Source organism: Atractosteus spatula, assembly GCF_055471065.1.
Source record: "Atractosteus spatula isolate fAtrSpa1 chromosome 10 unlocalized genomic scaffold, fAtrSpa1.hap1 SUPER_10_unloc_1, whole genome shotgun sequence".
NCBI lineage: Eukaryota > Metazoa > Chordata > Actinopteri > Semionotiformes > Lepisosteidae > Atractosteus > Atractosteus spatula.
In genome coordinates, this window is record NW_028296612.1 from 2,169,259 (window position 1) to 2,187,750 (window position 18,492).

General features: G+C 55.3%; 1 protein-coding gene across 2 annotated transcripts; it reads left to right on the plus strand.

Annotated features, from left to right (window-relative positions):
- The first annotated feature begins 5,373 nt into the window (after positions 1 to 5,373).
- On the plus strand, positions 5,374 to 15,976 carry LOC148813397 (uncharacterized). Of its 2 annotated transcripts, none has more exons than XM_088908344.1 (7): positions 5,374 to 5,427; positions 7,706 to 7,746; positions 8,923 to 9,116; positions 9,838 to 9,992; positions 11,983 to 12,371; positions 13,283 to 13,491; positions 15,383 to 15,976. In XM_088908344.1, exons 2-7 carry the CDS (start codon positions 7,731 to 7,733, stop codon positions 15,569 to 15,571), a joined length of 1,152 nt encoding a protein of 383 aa, XP_088764470.1. In that variant the 5' UTR covers positions 5,374 to 5,427; positions 7,706 to 7,730; the 3' UTR covers positions 15,572 to 15,976. The 2 variants fall into 2 exon arrangements, with proteins under 2 accessions (XP_088764470.1, XP_088764471.1); XM_088908345.1 differs by having other exon boundaries at positions 5,379 to 5,427; positions 7,709 to 7,746.
- Positions 15,977 to 18,492: the final 2,516 nt, after the last annotated feature.

Sequence of the window (18,492 nt, forward strand, 5' to 3'; positions counted from 1 at the left end):
TCTGAAGGGAGGGTGCCACACTGCCAGGCTGGAGGGACTGAGTCTCTTTAGTCTGAAGGGAGTGTCCCACACTGACAGGCTGAAGGAACTGGGTCTCTTTAGTCTGAAGGGAGGGTGCCACACTGACAGGCTGGAGGAACTGAGCCTCTTCAGTCTGAAGGGGGTGTCCCGCACTGACAGGCTGGAGGAACTGGGTCTCTTTAGTCTGAAGGGAGGGTGCCACACTGCCAGGCTGGAGGGACTGAGTCTCTTTAGTCTGAAGGGAGTGTCCCACACTGACAGGCTGGAGGAACTGAGTCTCTTCAGTCTGAAGGGAGCATCCCCCACTGACAGGCTGGAGGGACTGAGTCTCTTTAGTCTGGAGGGAGTGTCCCACACCGCCAGGCTGGAGGAACTGAGTCTCTTTAGTCTGAAGGGAGCGTCCCACACTGACAGGCTGGAGGGACTGAGTCTCTTTAGTCCGACTTTTAATGTCAGGATTTCCGGCCTTAGTGTCAACTCCGCAATGATTCTCGCTGTCTGAAGCTTCTTTCGACTGTAAGATGAGAAACTGTTGCCTACAGAAAATAAGCGCTTTGCTCAGGAGTGGCTGCAACAATAAAAAAATAAATAAAACACAAAACTCGCTTATGAGAATCGGGACCAATAAATAATCCGGTTTAGTTTTTTGTACGACATGAAAACATAGTTCAAAGTCATAGAGCCATGTCAAAATGGAGGACAATTAAATACATAACCTGTTTTGATGGAGCCAATATTTGAATACAGGTCCTGACCAGTTGAAATTAATGACAGAAGCCACTGGAGTTCACTCACTTACAGAGCGCCAGAGACTTGTGCAGACCTGAGCTTCGACTGTGCCGGGAAATGATGTACAGCTGTCGAAGAGGCCTGACAGGGCATGTTCTCGTCCCCTCCATCACTGGCCTCTGTTATCGGCACGCTTTCAAAATGTCTTTACTCCCGGCCCGGGGACGAAGTCAACCCAGCGGACGTCTGAAAAAGAGCAGGGAGACAGGAGCTCCTCGAAAGAGCACTTGGAAGCCGAGACACCACATTTTACACAAAGGGCGGTGGGGGTGGGGAACAAGCCGCCCAGCCCTGTGGTTGAAGCCGATACCCTGGCTTCTCTCCAGACACAGCTGGGTGAGCTCCTGCAGTCAGGACAGGAGGCTCTTCTGTACACAGAGGGTGGTGGGGGTGGGGAACAGGCTGCCCAGTCCGTGTGGTTGAAGCCGATACCCTGGCTTCTCTCCAGACACAGCTGGGTGAGCTCCTCCAGTCAGGACAGGAGGCTCTTCTGTACACAGAGGGTGGTGGGGGTGGGGAACAGGCTGCCCAGTCCGTGTGGTTGAAGCCGATACCCTGGCTTCTCTCCAGACACAGCTGGGTGAGCTTCTCCAGTCAGGACAGGAGGCTCTACTGTACACAAAGTGTGGTGGGGGTGGGGAACAAGCTGCCCAGCCCTGTGGTTGAAGCCGATACCCTGGCTCCCCTCCAGACACAGCTGGGTGAGCTCCTCCAGTCAGGACAGGAGGCTCTTCTGTACACAAAGGGTGGTGGGGGTGGGGAACAAGCTGCCCAGCCCTGTGGTTGAAGGCGATACCCTGGCTTCTCTTCAGACACAGCTGGGTGAGCTCCTCGGATCAATGAACTCCTAAATACTGAAAAGGCCAGATCTTCTAAGCTTTATTGGGATCATATTGTTGTGTTTAACAAAGTCCAGCCAAGCTTTATAGCAGGCACACAAGGAACCGCAGTAAGGACCATAGTAGTTCTAGTAGCTCAGAGGGGACATGGCTCTACACAGCTGATATATACACGTTTCTCTCCACCCTCCCCCTCCTGTCTTTGAGGTAGCTTTCTCAAGAAATTCCACTTAAAACGTTCCTTTCTTATCAGTATACAGTATTACTGTATTACTACATCTGTCCTGTACTGTCTTGCCTGGCTGCTGTAGGACCTGAATTGTACCGGATTAATAAAGTACCTATCTCTTGCTCTCCTGGAGAGAGGGTGGACAGTGGGGAAGGAGCCGCCTCTCCCTCAGACTCCGATAGCGGCGTCCTGGGAGAGGGGCTCAGCTGGTCCAGCTCTTGCAGGGCCCGGTTGTGTGTGGAGGGGGTGTCCCACACTGACAGGCTGAAGGAACTGGGTCTCTTTAGTCTGAAGGGAGGGTGCCACACTGACAGGCTGGAGGAACTGAGCCTCTTTAGTCTGAAGGGAGGGTCCCACACCGCCAGGTTGGAGGAACTGAGTCTCTTTAGTCTGAAGGGAGCATCCCACACTGACAGGCTGGAGGAACTGAGCCTCTTTAGTCTGAAGGGAGTGTCCCACACTGACAGGCTGGAGGAACTGAGTCTCTTTAGTCTGAAGGGAGCGCCCTGCACTGACAGTAAAATGTTTTGTTTCATGTTCTGTCAGTGACAGAGTACTCAGTACTCAAAAGCGAGGTACCCATTTCCATCGACTACATTCATGATTTCTGGAGTTTGGGATTTCAAGTCCTACAGAAAATACGCACGTTCACCTTATTGAGGAGTGGGCTCAATAATAAAAATGAAATAAATCATCAAAAACTCTTCTTTACAAGAATCTGGAACTCAATAAAAATCCAGTTCGTTTTTTTGGCATAATTTTAAATGAACAGAAACGTGGCAAAATACCAAACTGGAGGAGAGTAAAACAACAAAAACCTGTTCTCGTATCGTGTGAAAGAGAGCCAGCGTTCAATACAGAGGCAGCTGGGCTCACACACCCACAGAGCGCCAGAGGACATGAGCAGGAGGGGTGTGTCCACCTCTGGAGCCACAGGAAGATGATCTGAAGTGATCTGAAGCTATTGAGGGGCACGACAGAGCACGCCTCTGGCCTCCGACACTCTCGCCCCCCCCCCAGCAGTGGCCTCTGTTAGCAAGATGCCTTTCCTCGAGGCCCCCCGGGTAGACGTCAACCCAGTGGATGTCTGAAAAACCACAAACAGGAGCTCCAGGAAAGGGCAGATGGAACTGAGAAACAGGGACCCCGCTTTACGCCGAGGGGGGGGGGCGGGGGTGGGGAGCAAGCCGCCCAGCTTTGCTGTTGGGAGCCGGTGACCCCGGCTTCTCTCCAGACACGGCTGGGCGAGACCCTCCAGGCAGGACAGGAGGCGCTTCTGTACACAGAGGGTGGCAGGGGTGGGGAACGAGCTGCCCAGCACTGTGGTTGAAGCCGATACCCCAGCTTCTCTCCAGACACAGCTGGGTGAGCTCCTCCAGTCAGGACAGCAGGCTCTTCTGTACACAGAGGGTGGCGGGGGTGGGGAACGAGCTGCCCAGCCCTGTGGTTGAAGCCGATACCCTGGCTTCTCTCCAGACACAGCTGGGTGAGCTCCTCCAGTCAGGACAGCAGGCTCTTCTGTACACAGAGGGTGGCGGGGGTGGGGAACAAGCTGCCCAGCACTGTTGTTGAAGCCAATACCGTTCGCCCAGGCAAGCTTTATAGTAGGCACACAAGGAACCACAGTAAGGACTATAGTAGGTTTAGTAGCTCAGAGGTGACATGGCTCTACACAGCTGATATATACACGTTTCTCTACACCCTCCCCCTCCTGTCTTTGAGGTAGCTTTCTCAAGAAATTCCAGGAATCGGGAAAGCACTTAAAACATTCCTTTCTCATCAGGAGTTTAGTGTCAACATTCCCCTTTTGGGAATTTAGGACAGGATGGGAGAAGCATCTGCGCCCAAGCCAGGGTGAAGGTCAGAGCTTAGCATGTGAAGGCAGCAGGAGTTCACCACTCCAACCACTATCGGGGCACAGGGTAACACACGGATTCTGCTCGCCGGCTCCATCAGCATGTATGGCGTTGCATCCCGGAAAAGTGCAGGTCTGATTGAATTTTGAATTGCAGGCTCGTTTCCGTTGAGGTGGGCGGTTCATTGTGAAATCTCAACAACATGTCACCCAGATAGCCTCAGGCCCTCGGGGACCTTCTTAAAATCACGTCTGTGCACGTTACCAGTCAGCATTCGAGAATGCAGAAGTCGCTTCAAAAAAATAAGGCTTCAGTCTGTCTGAAGTTCTCCCCCAGTATCGTACTGCTGGTGGCGGAGCACCACCCGGAGCTGGGGTCCGAGCTCAAACTGCGCAAAAGCGGGTTGAAAACTGAACAGCAGGTGCTTCTTTACACAAAGGGTGGTGGGGGGGGGCAGCAGCCATCTCACCTTGCAGCTCCCAGCTGGCAGCCCCCCCATTGGAGACTCAGCAGGTGTGAGCCTGGTCAGTACCTGGAGGGGAGACCTCCTGGGGAAAACTAAGGTTGCTGCTGGGAGAGGTGTTAGTGGGGCCAGCAGGGGGCGCTCACCCTGCGGTCTGTGTGGGTCCTGATGCCCCAGTATAGTGACGGGGGACACTGGACTGTAAACAGGCGCCGTCCTTCAGATGAGACGTCAAACCGAGGTCCTGACTCTCTGTGCTCATTAACAATCTCGGGGTGTCTCTGGAGAAGAGTAGGGGTGTTACCCCAGTGTCCTGGCCTGATTCCCCCCCTGGTCTTGACCCATCATGGCCTCCTAATCACCCCCCTCTCTGAACTGGCTCCATCCCTCTGCTCTCCTCCCCACTGAGAGCTGCTGTGTGCTGAGCGGACTGGAGCATCACCCAGGTGGGGGCTGCACACTGGGGGGGGCTGGAGGGGATCCCCCTGACCTGGGAAGAGCTCTGAGGGGAGGGTCCAGCAAGGCGCTATATAGAGAGTGTAAAGATGCTGATGATGATGATTATTATTGAGGGTATCGGCTTCAACCACATGGCTGGGCGGCTTGTTCCCCACCCCCACCACCCTCTGTGTACAGAAGAGCCACCTGTCCCACTAAGAGCTGCTGTGTGCTGAGCGGACTGGAGCACCATCCAGGTGGGGGCTGCACACTGGGGGGACTGGAGGGGACCCCCCTGACCTGGGAAGAGATCTGAGGGGAGAGCCCAGGAAAGAGCTATAGAGAGTGTGAGGGATTTTTAATGATTATTAACAGGCTGCCCAGCCTGTCGTTGAAGCCGCTCTCGGGACACAGCTGGCTGAATGAATTCCTCACCAGCAGACAGGGGGCGGGAGCAGGTGCGTCCACACGCAGGCGAGAGGCGGGAACCGACCCGAGAGACACAGCCGGGTTGGACAGCGGAAAGCCGACGCCTGTTCTTCTCTCGATATTCCTGGAAAAACTCCCACCTCTTCAGGAATCACCCGTTTCAGCAGCAGGAAAGGCTGCGTGTAGCGCGGGGTGAGCGGTCTGGGGTGAGGGGGGGTGGGCGGGGCCGAGCGCACACAGGGCTGTATCACCGACCCGACCCGCCCCTCCTCCTCCTCCTCCTCCTCCTCCTCCTTCCACGCCGCGGAGATCAGACCATCTTCGGAAGCGCAGCCGGCGCCGCGCGTTCCCAGCAGCTCCTCGGTGCGTATTTGAGCTCGGTGCTCTTCCGCTGCCCCCGAGCGATCAGCTTGTCGGTCTCCCAGGCGCTGGATCGGGCTGGCCCGCGTTTTGTGCGGGTTTTTGCTGTGCATTGTGTGTCGGGGTGCGGACGCCGGTATTAATCCCCGATCCTGGGTCACAGGGACGCGCCGATCCTACGCGAGCACTGTGTGCGTGTGTCCTGTGATGGACTGGTGTCCTGTCCAGGGTGGGTGAGTGTGTGTCCTGTGATGGACTGGTGTCCTGTCCAGGGTGGGTGAGTGTGTGTGTGTGTCCTGTGACGGACTGGTGTCCTGTCCAGAGTGTGAGTGTGTGTGTGTGTCCTGTGATGGACTGGTGTCCTGTCCAGGGTGTGTGTCCGTTTCTGCTTTTCTGCGTGGAACGATCCTGGGTCACAGGGACGCGCCGATCCTACGCGAGCACTGTGTGTGTGTGTCCTGTGATGGACTGGTGTCCTGTCCAGGGTGGGTGAGTGTGTGTGTGTGTGTCCTGTGACGGACTGGTGTCCTGTCCAGGGTGGGTGAGTGTGTGTGTGTGTCCTGTGACGGACTGGTGTCCTGTCCAGAGTGTGAGTGTGTGTGTGTGTCCTGTGATGGACTGGTGTCCTGTCCAGGGTGTGTGTCCGTTTCTACTTTTCTGCGTGGAACGATCCTGGGTCACAGGGACGCGCCGATCCTACGCGAGCACTGTGTGCGTGTGTCCTGTGATGGACTGGTGTCCTGTCCAGGGTGGGTGAGTGTGTGTGTGTGTGTCCTGTGATGGACTGGTGTCCTGTCCAGGGTGGGTGAGTGTGTGTGTGTGTCCTGTGACGGACTGGTGTCCTGTCCAGAGTGTGAGTGTGTGTGTGTGTCCTGTGATGGACCGGTGTCCTGTCCAGGGTGTGTGTGTGTGTGTGTGTGTGTGTCCTGTGATGGACTGGTGTCCTGTCCAGGGTGGGTGAGTGTGTGTGTGTGTCCTGTGACGGACTGGTGTCCTGTCCAGAGTGTGAGTGTGTGTGTGTGTCCTGTGATGGACTGGTGTCCTGTCCAGAGTGTGTGTGAGTGTGTGTGTGTCCTGTGATGGACTGGTGTCCTGTCCAGGGTGGGTGAGTGTGTGTGTCCTGTGACGGACTGGTGTCCTGTCCAGAGTGTGAGTGTGTGTGTGTGTCCTGTGATGGACTGGTGTCCTGTCCAGGGTGGGTGAGTGTGTGTGTGTGTCCTGTGACGGACTGGTGTCCTGTCCAGAGTGTGAGTGTGTATGTGTGTCCTGTGATGGACTGGTGTCCTGTCCAGAGTGTGTGTGAGTGTCCTGTGATGGACCGGTGTCCTGTCCAGGGTGTGTGTGTGTGTGAGTGTCCTGTGATGGACTGGTGTCCTGTCCAGGGTGTGTGTGAGTGTGTGTGTGTGTCCTGTGATGGACCGGTGTCCTGTCCAGGGTGTGTGAGTGTGTGTGTGTGTCCTGTGATGGACCGGTGTCCTGTCCAGGGTGGGTGTCCGTTTCTGCTTTTCTGCGTGGAACGAACCCCGCGCCGCGCTCTTCCACGGAGCAGGGCTGTGGGTTTGTCGGGGTTCCTCTTCCACTCCAAGAAAGTTCAGATCTGCGTCTGTGGGTTGTTTTTTTTTAACGACCGCTGCGTGACGCAATAAGGATAAAAAGAGGCACGCGCGTGGCTTTCTTGCGGCTTCCCCCGTCTCGCGTGAAGAGCACGAAAAATGTCACTCGGTAAGAATTTGGACCTTCACTCCCACGATCCCCAGCAAACGCGGCAGAGGCAGCAGCTCTAAGATCAGATCAGATCACTCATGAGGAACCGGTCTTGTCGCAGACCCCAGCTGGCTCTCCAGGAGACACACAGACAGGGAGAGAGAGAAGCTGGGGGGGTCAGAGCGCAGGGTCGTCCATTTATACAGCACCCCTGGAGCAGCTGGGGTTCAGGGCCTCGCTCAGGGGGGGCCCCCCCAACGGAGTAGGATTCCTCTGCCGGCTCGCGGGATTCGAACCGGCAAACCCTCCCGGCCCCAGGCGCAGAGCCACCGCTCCGCTTGGGTAAAAAAAAGAGAAAAAAGTTTCCTCTTTCTTACCCCAAAGGCGGGGGTGCAGCTCATATTATTCACCCCCCCGCCGTACACCTATATAGCGTCTTTTCCGGACTCTCCAGCTCTCTCCGGGTCACGGGGATCCCCTCCACCCCAGCCCCGCCTGGATGACGTTTAGGGTGTTGTTTTAAAAAAAAAAACAACAACAACAACAACATTTTGACCCCCGTCTCTCTCTTTTCCAGCAGGAGAGAAGATCAGCAGCCGAAAATGGCGGAGAGCACAGGTAGGCGTGGCAGAAGCTCCGCGGTCGAGAGGCACACGCACAAGGCGGATTCAAGATCAGCCGCCGTTCGAGGAAGGAGCTTCTCATCCCGTTATATTACAGGGACGGAAGGCTGAGAAAATCGAGGATATTCTTGAGCAGCGTTAAGTGAGATCTAAGTTATAAACTTGAAACTGAATGCCCCCCCCCAAAACAGTCGCGGGTGGCTATATTATCCTCGAGAATCTCTTCCTTCTGTCCAAACGGCTTCAGCTGTGGGAACGCGTAGACCTGGTGGAAGTCTGATAGGACTTGGGCGCCCCCTGGCGGAAAAGAGCCGCATTAGCAGCCGCCCTCTTCAGCCGTGAGGCGTCCTCAAACAACTAGTGAAAACCGACCGCTGAAGAGTTACTGCTCAAAGACCCGCCTATTAGAGCTCGGCTACCACCGTGTCCTCTTCGGTGTTAATCTAGGGAATTCATTTTTTATTTTGGGATTGAAGTGAAAACGGCGCCGGGGTTCCCCCCCCCCCCCTTCGCGAACCCCGCAGACTCCCGGCTCGCTCCTCCCGGTGGCCGGGACGAGCTTTTCCCACAGCGGTCGAAGCAGCTGTATTTGAACACTCTCTCTCTCCCTCTTCCGCTCCTCTCTCCTCTCTCCTCTCCCCCTCCTCTCTCTCCTCCCTCTCCTCCCTCCTCTCCCCCCCTCTCTCTCTCCTCTCCTCCCCCACCTCTCTCTCTCTCTCCTCTCTCTCCCCCCCACCCCCTCTCTCTCTCTCCTCTCTCCCCTCCCCCTCCCTCTCTCTCTCTCCTCTCCCCCTCCTCTCCCCTCTCTCCCCCCCTCTCTCCTCTCCCCCACCTCTCTCTCTCCTCTCCCCCCCTCTCTCTCCTCTCCCCCCCTCTCTCTCTCCTCTCTCTCCCCCTCCTCTCTCTCCTCTCCCTCTCCTCCCCCCCTCTCTCTCTCCCCACCCTCCCCCCTTCTCTCTCCCCCCCTTCTCTCTCTCTCTTCTCCCCCCCCCCTCTCTCTCTCCTCTCCCCCCCTCTCTCTCTCTCTCTCTCTTCTCCCCCCCCTCTCTCTCTCTCTCTTCTCCCCCTCCTCTCTCTCCTCTCTCCTCTCTCCTCTCCCCCTCCCTCCTCTCTCCTCTCTCCCCCACCCCTCTCCCTCCTCTCTCTGTCCGCCTGCGTCCTCTGCTCGCAGTCCAGCCTGGCTTCCACGCCGTGCAGTCGGTGATCCAGCTCCAGGAGCTGGTCTCCGTGGTGCAGAAGGCGGCCGTGCTGTTCAAGGTGTCCTACTTCAGCCTCTGCCAGTACCCGGATCTGGAGACCAAAGTCCACCAGCGGGGCACGGAGACGCGCGAGCTGTGCATCTCCACGGCGGCCACGTTTCTACAGGTAGGCGACGCGCCCGGAAACGCCAGACGCGCCCTTTAAATATCATTATTACTGGCCCGGCAGCACTAATAGTGATGCTCACGTAGTGGACCACTGCCTGGAAGTGTATTTAAAACTGAAAGGGGGGGGGCAGCACGTCTGTACACAAAGCGTGGTGGGGGTGTGGAACAAGCTGCCCAGCCCTGTTTTTGAAGCCGATTACCCCGGCTTCTCTCCAGACACAGCGGGGTGAGCTCCTCCAGTCAGGACAGGAGGCTCTTCTGTACACAGAGGGGGGTGGGGGTGTGGAACAAGCTGCCCAGCCCTGTGGTTGAAGCCGATACCCTTGACTTCTCTCCAGACACAGCTGGGTGAGCTCCTCCAGTCAGGACAGGAGGCTCTACTGTACACAGAGAGTGGTGGGGGTGGGGAACAAGCTGCCCAGCCTGTGTGGTTGAAGCCGATACCCTGGCTTCTCTCCAGACACAGCGGGGTGAGCTCCTCCAGTCAGGACAGGAGGCTCTTCTGTACACAGAGGGTGGTGGGGGTGGGGAACAAGCTGCCCAGCCCTGTGGTTGAAGCCGATACCCTGGCTCCTCTCCAGACACAGCTGGGTGAGCTCCTCCAGTCAGGTTAGGGGGGGGGCTCTTCTGTACACAGAGGGGGGTGGGGGTGGGGAACAAGCATCTTTGCCTTTCTCTCTCTCTCTCATTTCCGGTTCATCCCCAACCCCCCCCCGAAGTGCGCCAACGTGGGGACCGACGTCATGAGACGCGTGTTCCCGGCGATCCGGCAGGCGGTGCGGGACCAGCAGACCCAGTCGGCCCGGGTCAGCCTGGAGCTGTCCAAGACCCTGATCCAGAAGATGTGCTCCGACGTGCAGCACGTCGTGGAGAAGTACGCATCCCGACTTCCTCGGGGGGGATCTCCAGCTCGCGGCTGCTGGGTCTGCCGATGCTCGCTTGGGGAGAGGGGGGGGGGGGGGTTAAAGATCATTCTGATCGTTTTAATCGGGGTTCAGTCGGCCTCAAGTGGAACAGCTGTGCAAAATGGATAAACCATACGTCGGGTCTCGTGGTTTAATGGTGGAATGGAGCCGAGGCTGCACCGAGGAGCTGGGCGGTCGTGTTCCACGCCCCCGCCGCCCTCTGTGCAAGGAGGTGTTTGCTGTTTCTCCGCTTTCAGACAGTTTTAAACTCCCTTCAGACTGAAGAGACTCAGTTCCTGCAGCCTGACGGTGTGGGACCCTCCCTGCAGACTAAAGAGGCTCAGTTCCTGCAGCCTGACGGTGTGGGACCCTCCCTTCAGACTAAAGAGGCTCAGTTCCTCCAGCCTGTCAGTGCGGGACCCTCCCTTCAGACTAAAGAGGCTCAGTTCCTGCAGCCTGTCAGTGTGGGACCCTCCCTTCAGACTAAAGAGACTCGGTTCCTCTAGCCTGTCAGTGCGGGACGCTCCCTTCAGACTAAAGAGACTCAGTTCCTCCAGCCTGTCAGTGTGGGACCCTCCCCTCAGACTAAAGAGACTCAGTTCCTCCAGCCTGTCAGTGTGGGACACTCCCTTCAGACTAAAGAGGCTCAGTTCCTCCAGCCTGTCAGTGCGGGACGCTCCCTTCAGACTAAAGAGACTCGGTTCCTCCAGCCTGTCAGTGCGGGACGCTCCCTTCAGACTAAAGAGGCTCAGTTCCTGCAGCCTGTCAGTGTGGGACCCTCCCTTCAGACTAAAGAGACTCGGTTCCTCCAGCCTGTCAGTGCGGGACGCTCCCTTCAGACTAAAGAGGCTCAGTTCCTCCAGCCTGTCAGTGTGGGACCCTCCCTTCAGACTAAAGAGACTCAGTTCCTCCAGCCTGTCAGTGCGGGACGCTCCCTTCAGACTAAAGAGGCTCAGTTCCTCCAGCCTGTCAGTGTGGGACCCTCCCTTCAGACTAAAGAGACTCAGTTCCTCCAGCCTGTCAGTGCGGGACGCTCCCTTCAGACTAAAGAGGCTCAGTTCCTCCAGCCTGTCGGTGTGGGACCCTCCCTTCAGACTAAAGAGGCTCAGTTCCTCCAGCCTGTCAGTGCGGGACGCTCCCTTTAGACTAAAGAGACTCAGTTCCTGCAGCCTGTCAGTGCGGGACGCTCCCTTTAGACTAAAGAGACTCAGTTCCTGCAGCCTGTCAGTGTGGGACCCTCCCTTCAGACTAAAGAGACTCGGTTCCTCCAGCCTGTCAGTGCAGGGCGCTCCCTTCAGACTAAAGAGACTCAGTTCCTCCAGCCTGTCAGTGTGGGACCCTCCCTTCAGACTAAAGAGACTCGGTTCCTCCAGCCTGTCAGTGCGGGACGCTCCCTTCAGACTAAAGAGACTCAGTTCCTCCAGCCTGTCAGTGTGGGACCCTCCCCTCAGACTAAAGAGACTCAGTTCCTCCAGCCTGTCAGTGCGGGACGCTCCCTTCAGACTAAAGAGACTCAGTTCCTGCAGCCTGTCAGTGCGGGACGCTCCCTTCAGACTAAAGAGACTCAGTTCCTGCAGCCTGTCAGTGTGGGACCCTCCCTTCAGACTAAAGAGACTCGGTTCCTCCAGCCTGTCAGTGCGGGACCCTCCCTTCAGACTAAAGAGGCTCAGTTCCTCCAGCCTGTCAGTGCGGGACGCTCCCTTCAGACTAAAGAGACTCAGTTCCTCCAGCCTGTCAGTGCAGGGCGCTCCCTTCAGACTAAAGAGACTCAGTTCCTGCAGCCTGTCAGTGCGGGGCCCTCCCTTCAGACTAAAGAGGCTCAGTTCCTCCAGCCTGTCAGTGTGGGACCCTCCCTTCAGACTAAAGAGACTCGGTTCCTCCAGCCTGTCAGTGTGGGACCCTCCCTTCAGACTAAAGAGACTCAGTTCCTGCAGCCTGTTCCCTCTCTCCTGGCCGCAGGTACGAGAGCCTGAACGGCAGCGTGGCCAGCACCTGCAGCGACGTGAAGGCGGTCCGGGAGAGCGAGCAGCAGGAGAGGGAGAAGAAGACGCAGGAGGCGGAGGCGCTGCGGACGCAGGCCCACGCCCTGAAGGACCGGCTGGCCCGCCTGAGCGAGGAGAAGGCCCGGGTGGGCCAGCAGATCCAGGACAAGCTGGCGGAGAAGAGGCAGCGCCAGGGCGGCTGCTGGGCCTACAGCGACAAGAGCAACAGCGCCCGGCTGGGCGCCCTGGAGGACGAGCTGCGCCACCTCTACGGGGAGGACAACCGGCTCACCCGGGAGATCTGGGACAACGCGGCCGAGCTCAACCGCATGCAGGCCGTCTACTCCCAGGTGCTGGTGGAGTTAGGTAGGAGTGCCGAATGAGGGGGGGGTGTCCACTCCTGGTCCTGGACTGGTGTCCTGTCCAGGGTGTGTGTGTGTGTGTGTGTGTGTGTGTCCTGTGATGGACTGGTGTCCTGTCCAGGGTGTGTGAGTGTGTGTGTGTCCTGTGATGGACTGGTGTCCTGTCCAGGGTGTGTGTGTGTGTTTGTGTGTGTGTGTGTGTGTGTGTCCTGTGATGGACTGGTGTCCTGTCCAGGGTGTGTGAGTGTGTGTGTGTCCTGTGACGGACTGGTGTCCTGTCCAGGGTGTGTGAGTGTGTGTGTGTCCTGTGATGGATTGGTGTCCTATCCAGGGTGTGTGAGTGTGTGTGTGTGTCCTGTGATAGACTGCTGTCCTGTCCAGGGTGTGTGTGTGTGTGTGTGTGTGTGTGTCCTGTGATGGACTGGTGTCCTGTCCAGGGTGTGTGAGTGTGTGTGTGTGTGTCCTGTGATGGACTGGTGTCCTGTCCAGGGTGTGTGAGTGTGTGTGTGTGTCCTGTGATGGACTGGTGTCCTGTCCAGGGTGTGTGTGTGTGTCCTGTGATGGACTGGTGTCCTGTCCAGGGTGTGTGAGTGTGTGTGTGTCCTGTGATGGACTGGTGTCCTGTCCAGGGTGTGTGTGTGTGTCCTGTGATGGACTGCTGTCCTGTCCAGGGTGTGTGAGTGTGTGTGTGTCCTGTGATGGACTGCTGTCCTGTCCAGGGTGTGTGAGTGTGTGTCCTGTGATGGACTGCTGTCCTGTTCAGGGTGAACCCTGCCTTAACCTGTTGCTTGCTGGGATAGACTCCCGCTCCCCCCACCCCGCGTCCCTGTACTGGGGCGGGTGGCTGGACTGTCAACGTCGGTAACGTCTCTGCCCGCCCCTCTCCCCCTCTCCCCCTCTCCCTCTCCCCCTCAGGGAAGCTCGGGAAGCCCAAGCAGCTGCAGGAGGTGCAGCGCTGCCTGTCCCGCGTCCAGCAGATCCTGCTGAGGCTGCACAACTTCTGCGACACGGCCCGGGTGGCCATCGGCAGCCTGGGGCAGAAGACCGAGGCGGGGGAGAGCTTCCTGGATTACATCCAGGACTTCAAGGAGGAGTACCTGAGGAGCCTGGATGAGGCAGAGCAGGTGGGCGGAGGGGCACAGGGGCAGAGGGGCAGACCGCTGGTGTGATTTCAGTGGGAGCCTCCGTCAGCCGGACGGGTAGCTCTCTACGGTAGCTGGAAACTACGATACTGTAGGACTGCCATTCGTTTTCCAGTTACTAACGGCCATTTTTCTCCACACATGCACACTACACTCATTCTGACTACACACAACTGATCTGACACAACCGCACTCTACACCCGACTATACTGTGTACACACTACGCACGCACACACATTCATACTGTATACATCATCACAACGCATACACACACTGTCCACACAACTGATCTGTATACACAATACACACAACCGCACTCTACACCCGACTATACTGTGTACACACTACACACGTACACACATTCATACTGTATACATCATCACAACGCATACACACACTGTCCACACAACTGATCTGAAACAATCACACACTGCACATGTACACACATTCGTACAATATCCATCAACACAACCCATACACACCCCACTGTACTGTGTACACACTACACACGCACACACATTCATACTGTATGCATCATCACAACGCATACACACACTGTCCACACAACTGATCTGAAACAATCACACACTGCACATGTACACACATTCGTACAATATCCATCAACACAACCCATACACACCCCACTGTACTGTGTACAAACTACACACGCACACACATTCATACTGTATGCATCATCACAACGCATACACACACTGTCCACACAACTGATCTGAAACAATCACACACTGCACATGTACACACATTCGTACAATATCCATCAACACAACGCATACACACCCCACTGTACTGTATACACACTACACACGCACACATTCATACTGTATGCATCATCACAACGCATACACACACTGTCCACACAACTGATCTGTATACACAATACACACAACCGCACTCTACACCCAACTATACTGTATACACCCTACACATGTACACACATTCATACTGTATGCATCATCACAACGCATACACACACTGTCCACACAACTGATCTGACACAACCGCACTCTACACCCGACTATACTGTGTACACACTACGCACGCACACACATTCATACTGTATACATCATCACAACACATACACACACTGTCCACACAACTGATCTGTATACACAATACACACAACCGCACTCTACACCCAACTATACTGTGTACACACTACACATGTACACACATTCATACTGTATACATCATCACAACACATACACACACTGTCCACACAACTGATCTGAAACAATCACACACTGCACATGTACACACATTCGTACTATATCCATCAACACAACGCATACACACTGTACACACAATTGCACTCTACACCCCACTGTACTGTACACACTACACATGTACACACATTCGCACTATATCCATCAACACAACGCGTACACACAATCGCACTCTACACCCCACTGTACTGTGTACACACTACACATGTACACACATTCGCACTATATCCATCAACACAATGCATACACACTGTACACACCACTGATCTGTATACTCAATACACACAAAACATGCACACACATTCATACTACATACATCAATGCACACACTGTCCACACAACTGATCTGTATACACAATACACACAATCGCACTCTACACCCCACTGTACTGCATGCACACATATTCGTACTGTATACATCCTCGCAACGAATACACACACTACACGTGCACACACATTCGTACTACATACATCAACGCACTCTTTACACACCACTGATCTGTATACACAATACACGCAACCCCACTCTACACCCAACTATACTGTATACACACTACACATTTGTACTGTGAACATCAATGCAATGCACCACACACACACACACACACACACACACACACACACTGCAGTCCTTCCAGGTGCTGTGTGCCTGCTGCTCCACTGTGGGGGAGAAGTTCTCTCACTGCGAAGACGCCTACAGCTTCCTGGCCCTGCGCCCCTCCAGTCTGTCTGCAGAGCAGCTGCAGGGGGAGTACGACCGGGCCCTGCAAGAGCTGGACCAGCTGAGCCTCTCCCAGGACATGGCCATCGGAGTCTGAGGCAGGAGGACGAGGACCGGGAAGAGCTCTCTCACGGTCCCTGCTGGGCTATCTGTCAAGTTTCCTGATGATGTCATGTGGTGATTTATGATGTCATGGAGGATGGGAATCACTTTTCCTGCTCCTGGGGTTCTGGTTAGGATCAAGGTTAGGGTGTTGCTGATCTACATCAAGGGGTTTGGTTATGTCCATGTTTCTAGCGTGACTGCAGAAAATTTCAAATGCACCTTCTTGACCGTGTTCATTCAGGGCATTTGGAGAGCTTAAGTCAGGGGGTGACTATCACGTAGCTCCAAAATGTCATACTTGGGATCTCCCACACGCAGTGTAATTCATGTGCCTGATCCACATCTGTACAGCGTGTGTGAAATAATGGAACTGCACAATAAAATGGTCTCGATGGGAGCAGTCTGATTCCTTTGCCATCTGTGATAGAAGCCGCCCAGCCCTGTGGTTGAAGCCGATACCCTGGCTCCTCTCCAGACACAGCTGGGTGAGCTCCTCCAGTCAGGACAGGAGGCTGTTCTGTACACAGAGAGGGGCGGGGGTGGGGAACAAGCCGCCCAGCCCTGTGGTGGAAGCCGATACCCCAGTTAAACGTGCCTCTCCTTCATTTCAGAATCGCTCTGCTCCCCCCGATCTCTGAAAACCCACTCTGGCACCCCACGATTCTTCTCTGTTACATTTCTATTTAAGAGATTATTTTAATATTTCTTTTGTATTGCTGTACGCATTTTAATTTTTCGTCTTTTCTGGTGTCTGTTTTTTTTTTTGGCTTGTCCTGGACTGGACTGCTGCAACACCTCAGTTTTCCTTCGGGATCAATAAAGTCTTCTCCGTCTCTGTTTTGTACATCACAGGACACACACACACACACACACACCCTGGACAGGACACCAGTCCATCACAGGACACACTCACACACCCTGGACAGGACACCATTCCATCACAGGACACACACACACACTCACACCCTGGACAGGACACCAGTCCATCACAGGACACACACACACTCTCACACACCCTGGACAGGACACCAGTCCATCACAGGACACACTCACACACCCTGGACAGGACACCATTCCATCACAGGACACACACACACACTCACACCCTGGACAGGACACCAGTCCATCACAGGACACACACACACTCTCACACACCCTGGACAGGACACCAGTCCATCACAGGACACACACACACACACCCTGGACAGGACACCAGTCCATCATAGGACACACATAGACACACACTCACACACCCTGGACAGGACACCAGTCCATCACAGGACACACACACTCACACATCCTGGACAGGACACCAGTCCATCACAGGACACACACACACTCACACACCCTGGACAGGACACCAGTCCATCACAGGACACACACACACACACACACACACACACACACACACACACCCTGGACAGGACACCAGTCCATCACAGGACACACACACACACACACACACACCCTGGACAGGACACCAGTCCATCACAGGACACACTCACACACCCTGGACAGGACACCATTCCATCACAGGACACACACACACACTCACACCCTGGACAGGACACCAGTCCATCACAGGACACACACACACTCTCACACACCCTGGACAGGACACCAGTCCATCACAGGACACACTCACACACCCTGGACAGGACACCATTCCATCACAGGACACACACACACACTCACACCCTGGACAGGACACCAGTCCATCACAGGACACACACACACTCTCACACACCCTGGACAGGACACCAGTCCATCACAGGACACACACACACACACCCTGGACAGGACACCAGTCCATCATAGGACACACATAGACACACACTCACACACCCTGGACAGGACACCAGTCCATCACAGGACACACACACTCACACATCCTGGACAGGACACCAGTCCATCACAGGACACACACACACTCACACACCCTGGACAGGACACCAGTCCATCACAGGACACACACACACACACACACACACACACACACACACACACCCTGGACAGGACACCAGTCCATCACAGGACACACACACACACACCCTGGACAGGACACCAGTCCATCACAGGACACACACACACACACACTCACACACCCTGGACAGGACACCAGTCCATCACAGGACACACACACCCTGGACAGGACACCAGTCCATCACAGGACACACACTCACACACCCTGGACAGGACACCAGTCCATCACAGGACACACACACACACACCCTGGACAGGACACCAGTCCATCACAGGACACACACACCCTGGACAGGACACCAGTCCATCACAGGACACACACAGACACACACAGACACACACACACCCTGGACAGGACACCAGTCCATCACAGGACACACACACACACACTCACACACCCTGGACAGGACACCAGTCCATCACAGGACACACACACACACACACACACTCACACACCCTGGACAGGACACCAGTCCATCACAGGACACACACACACACCCTGGACAGGGTTGTTATTATTATTATTATTATTATTATAATAAGTTCATTGTGGATTACTACCTGTGTGTGATCACCAACTGTTCTGGGATCGAACACTGTTTCTTTTGGGGTTATTTTTTAGCATTCATGCTCTCGATGACAGCTCCGGGGACGGACAAAGTGGGTGACGGCGGCCACTGTCTGCGACACGGCGTGGTGTGAACGATACAGGGTGTCAAGACCCTTTCCAGACGAGCTGCGATCAAACACAAAGGAGACGAAACTGGGAATCAGACCATCTAACGACCCAGCAAACACGACTGAACGGATAAGAAAACCCGTAACTTAATGAACCAATATCAGGTAACGATAGGAGGAATCATGGGAGAAAATATGGCAAATAATTTTAAAAAACAGGAATATAACAGTGGAGCTGATGTACGATCTGCA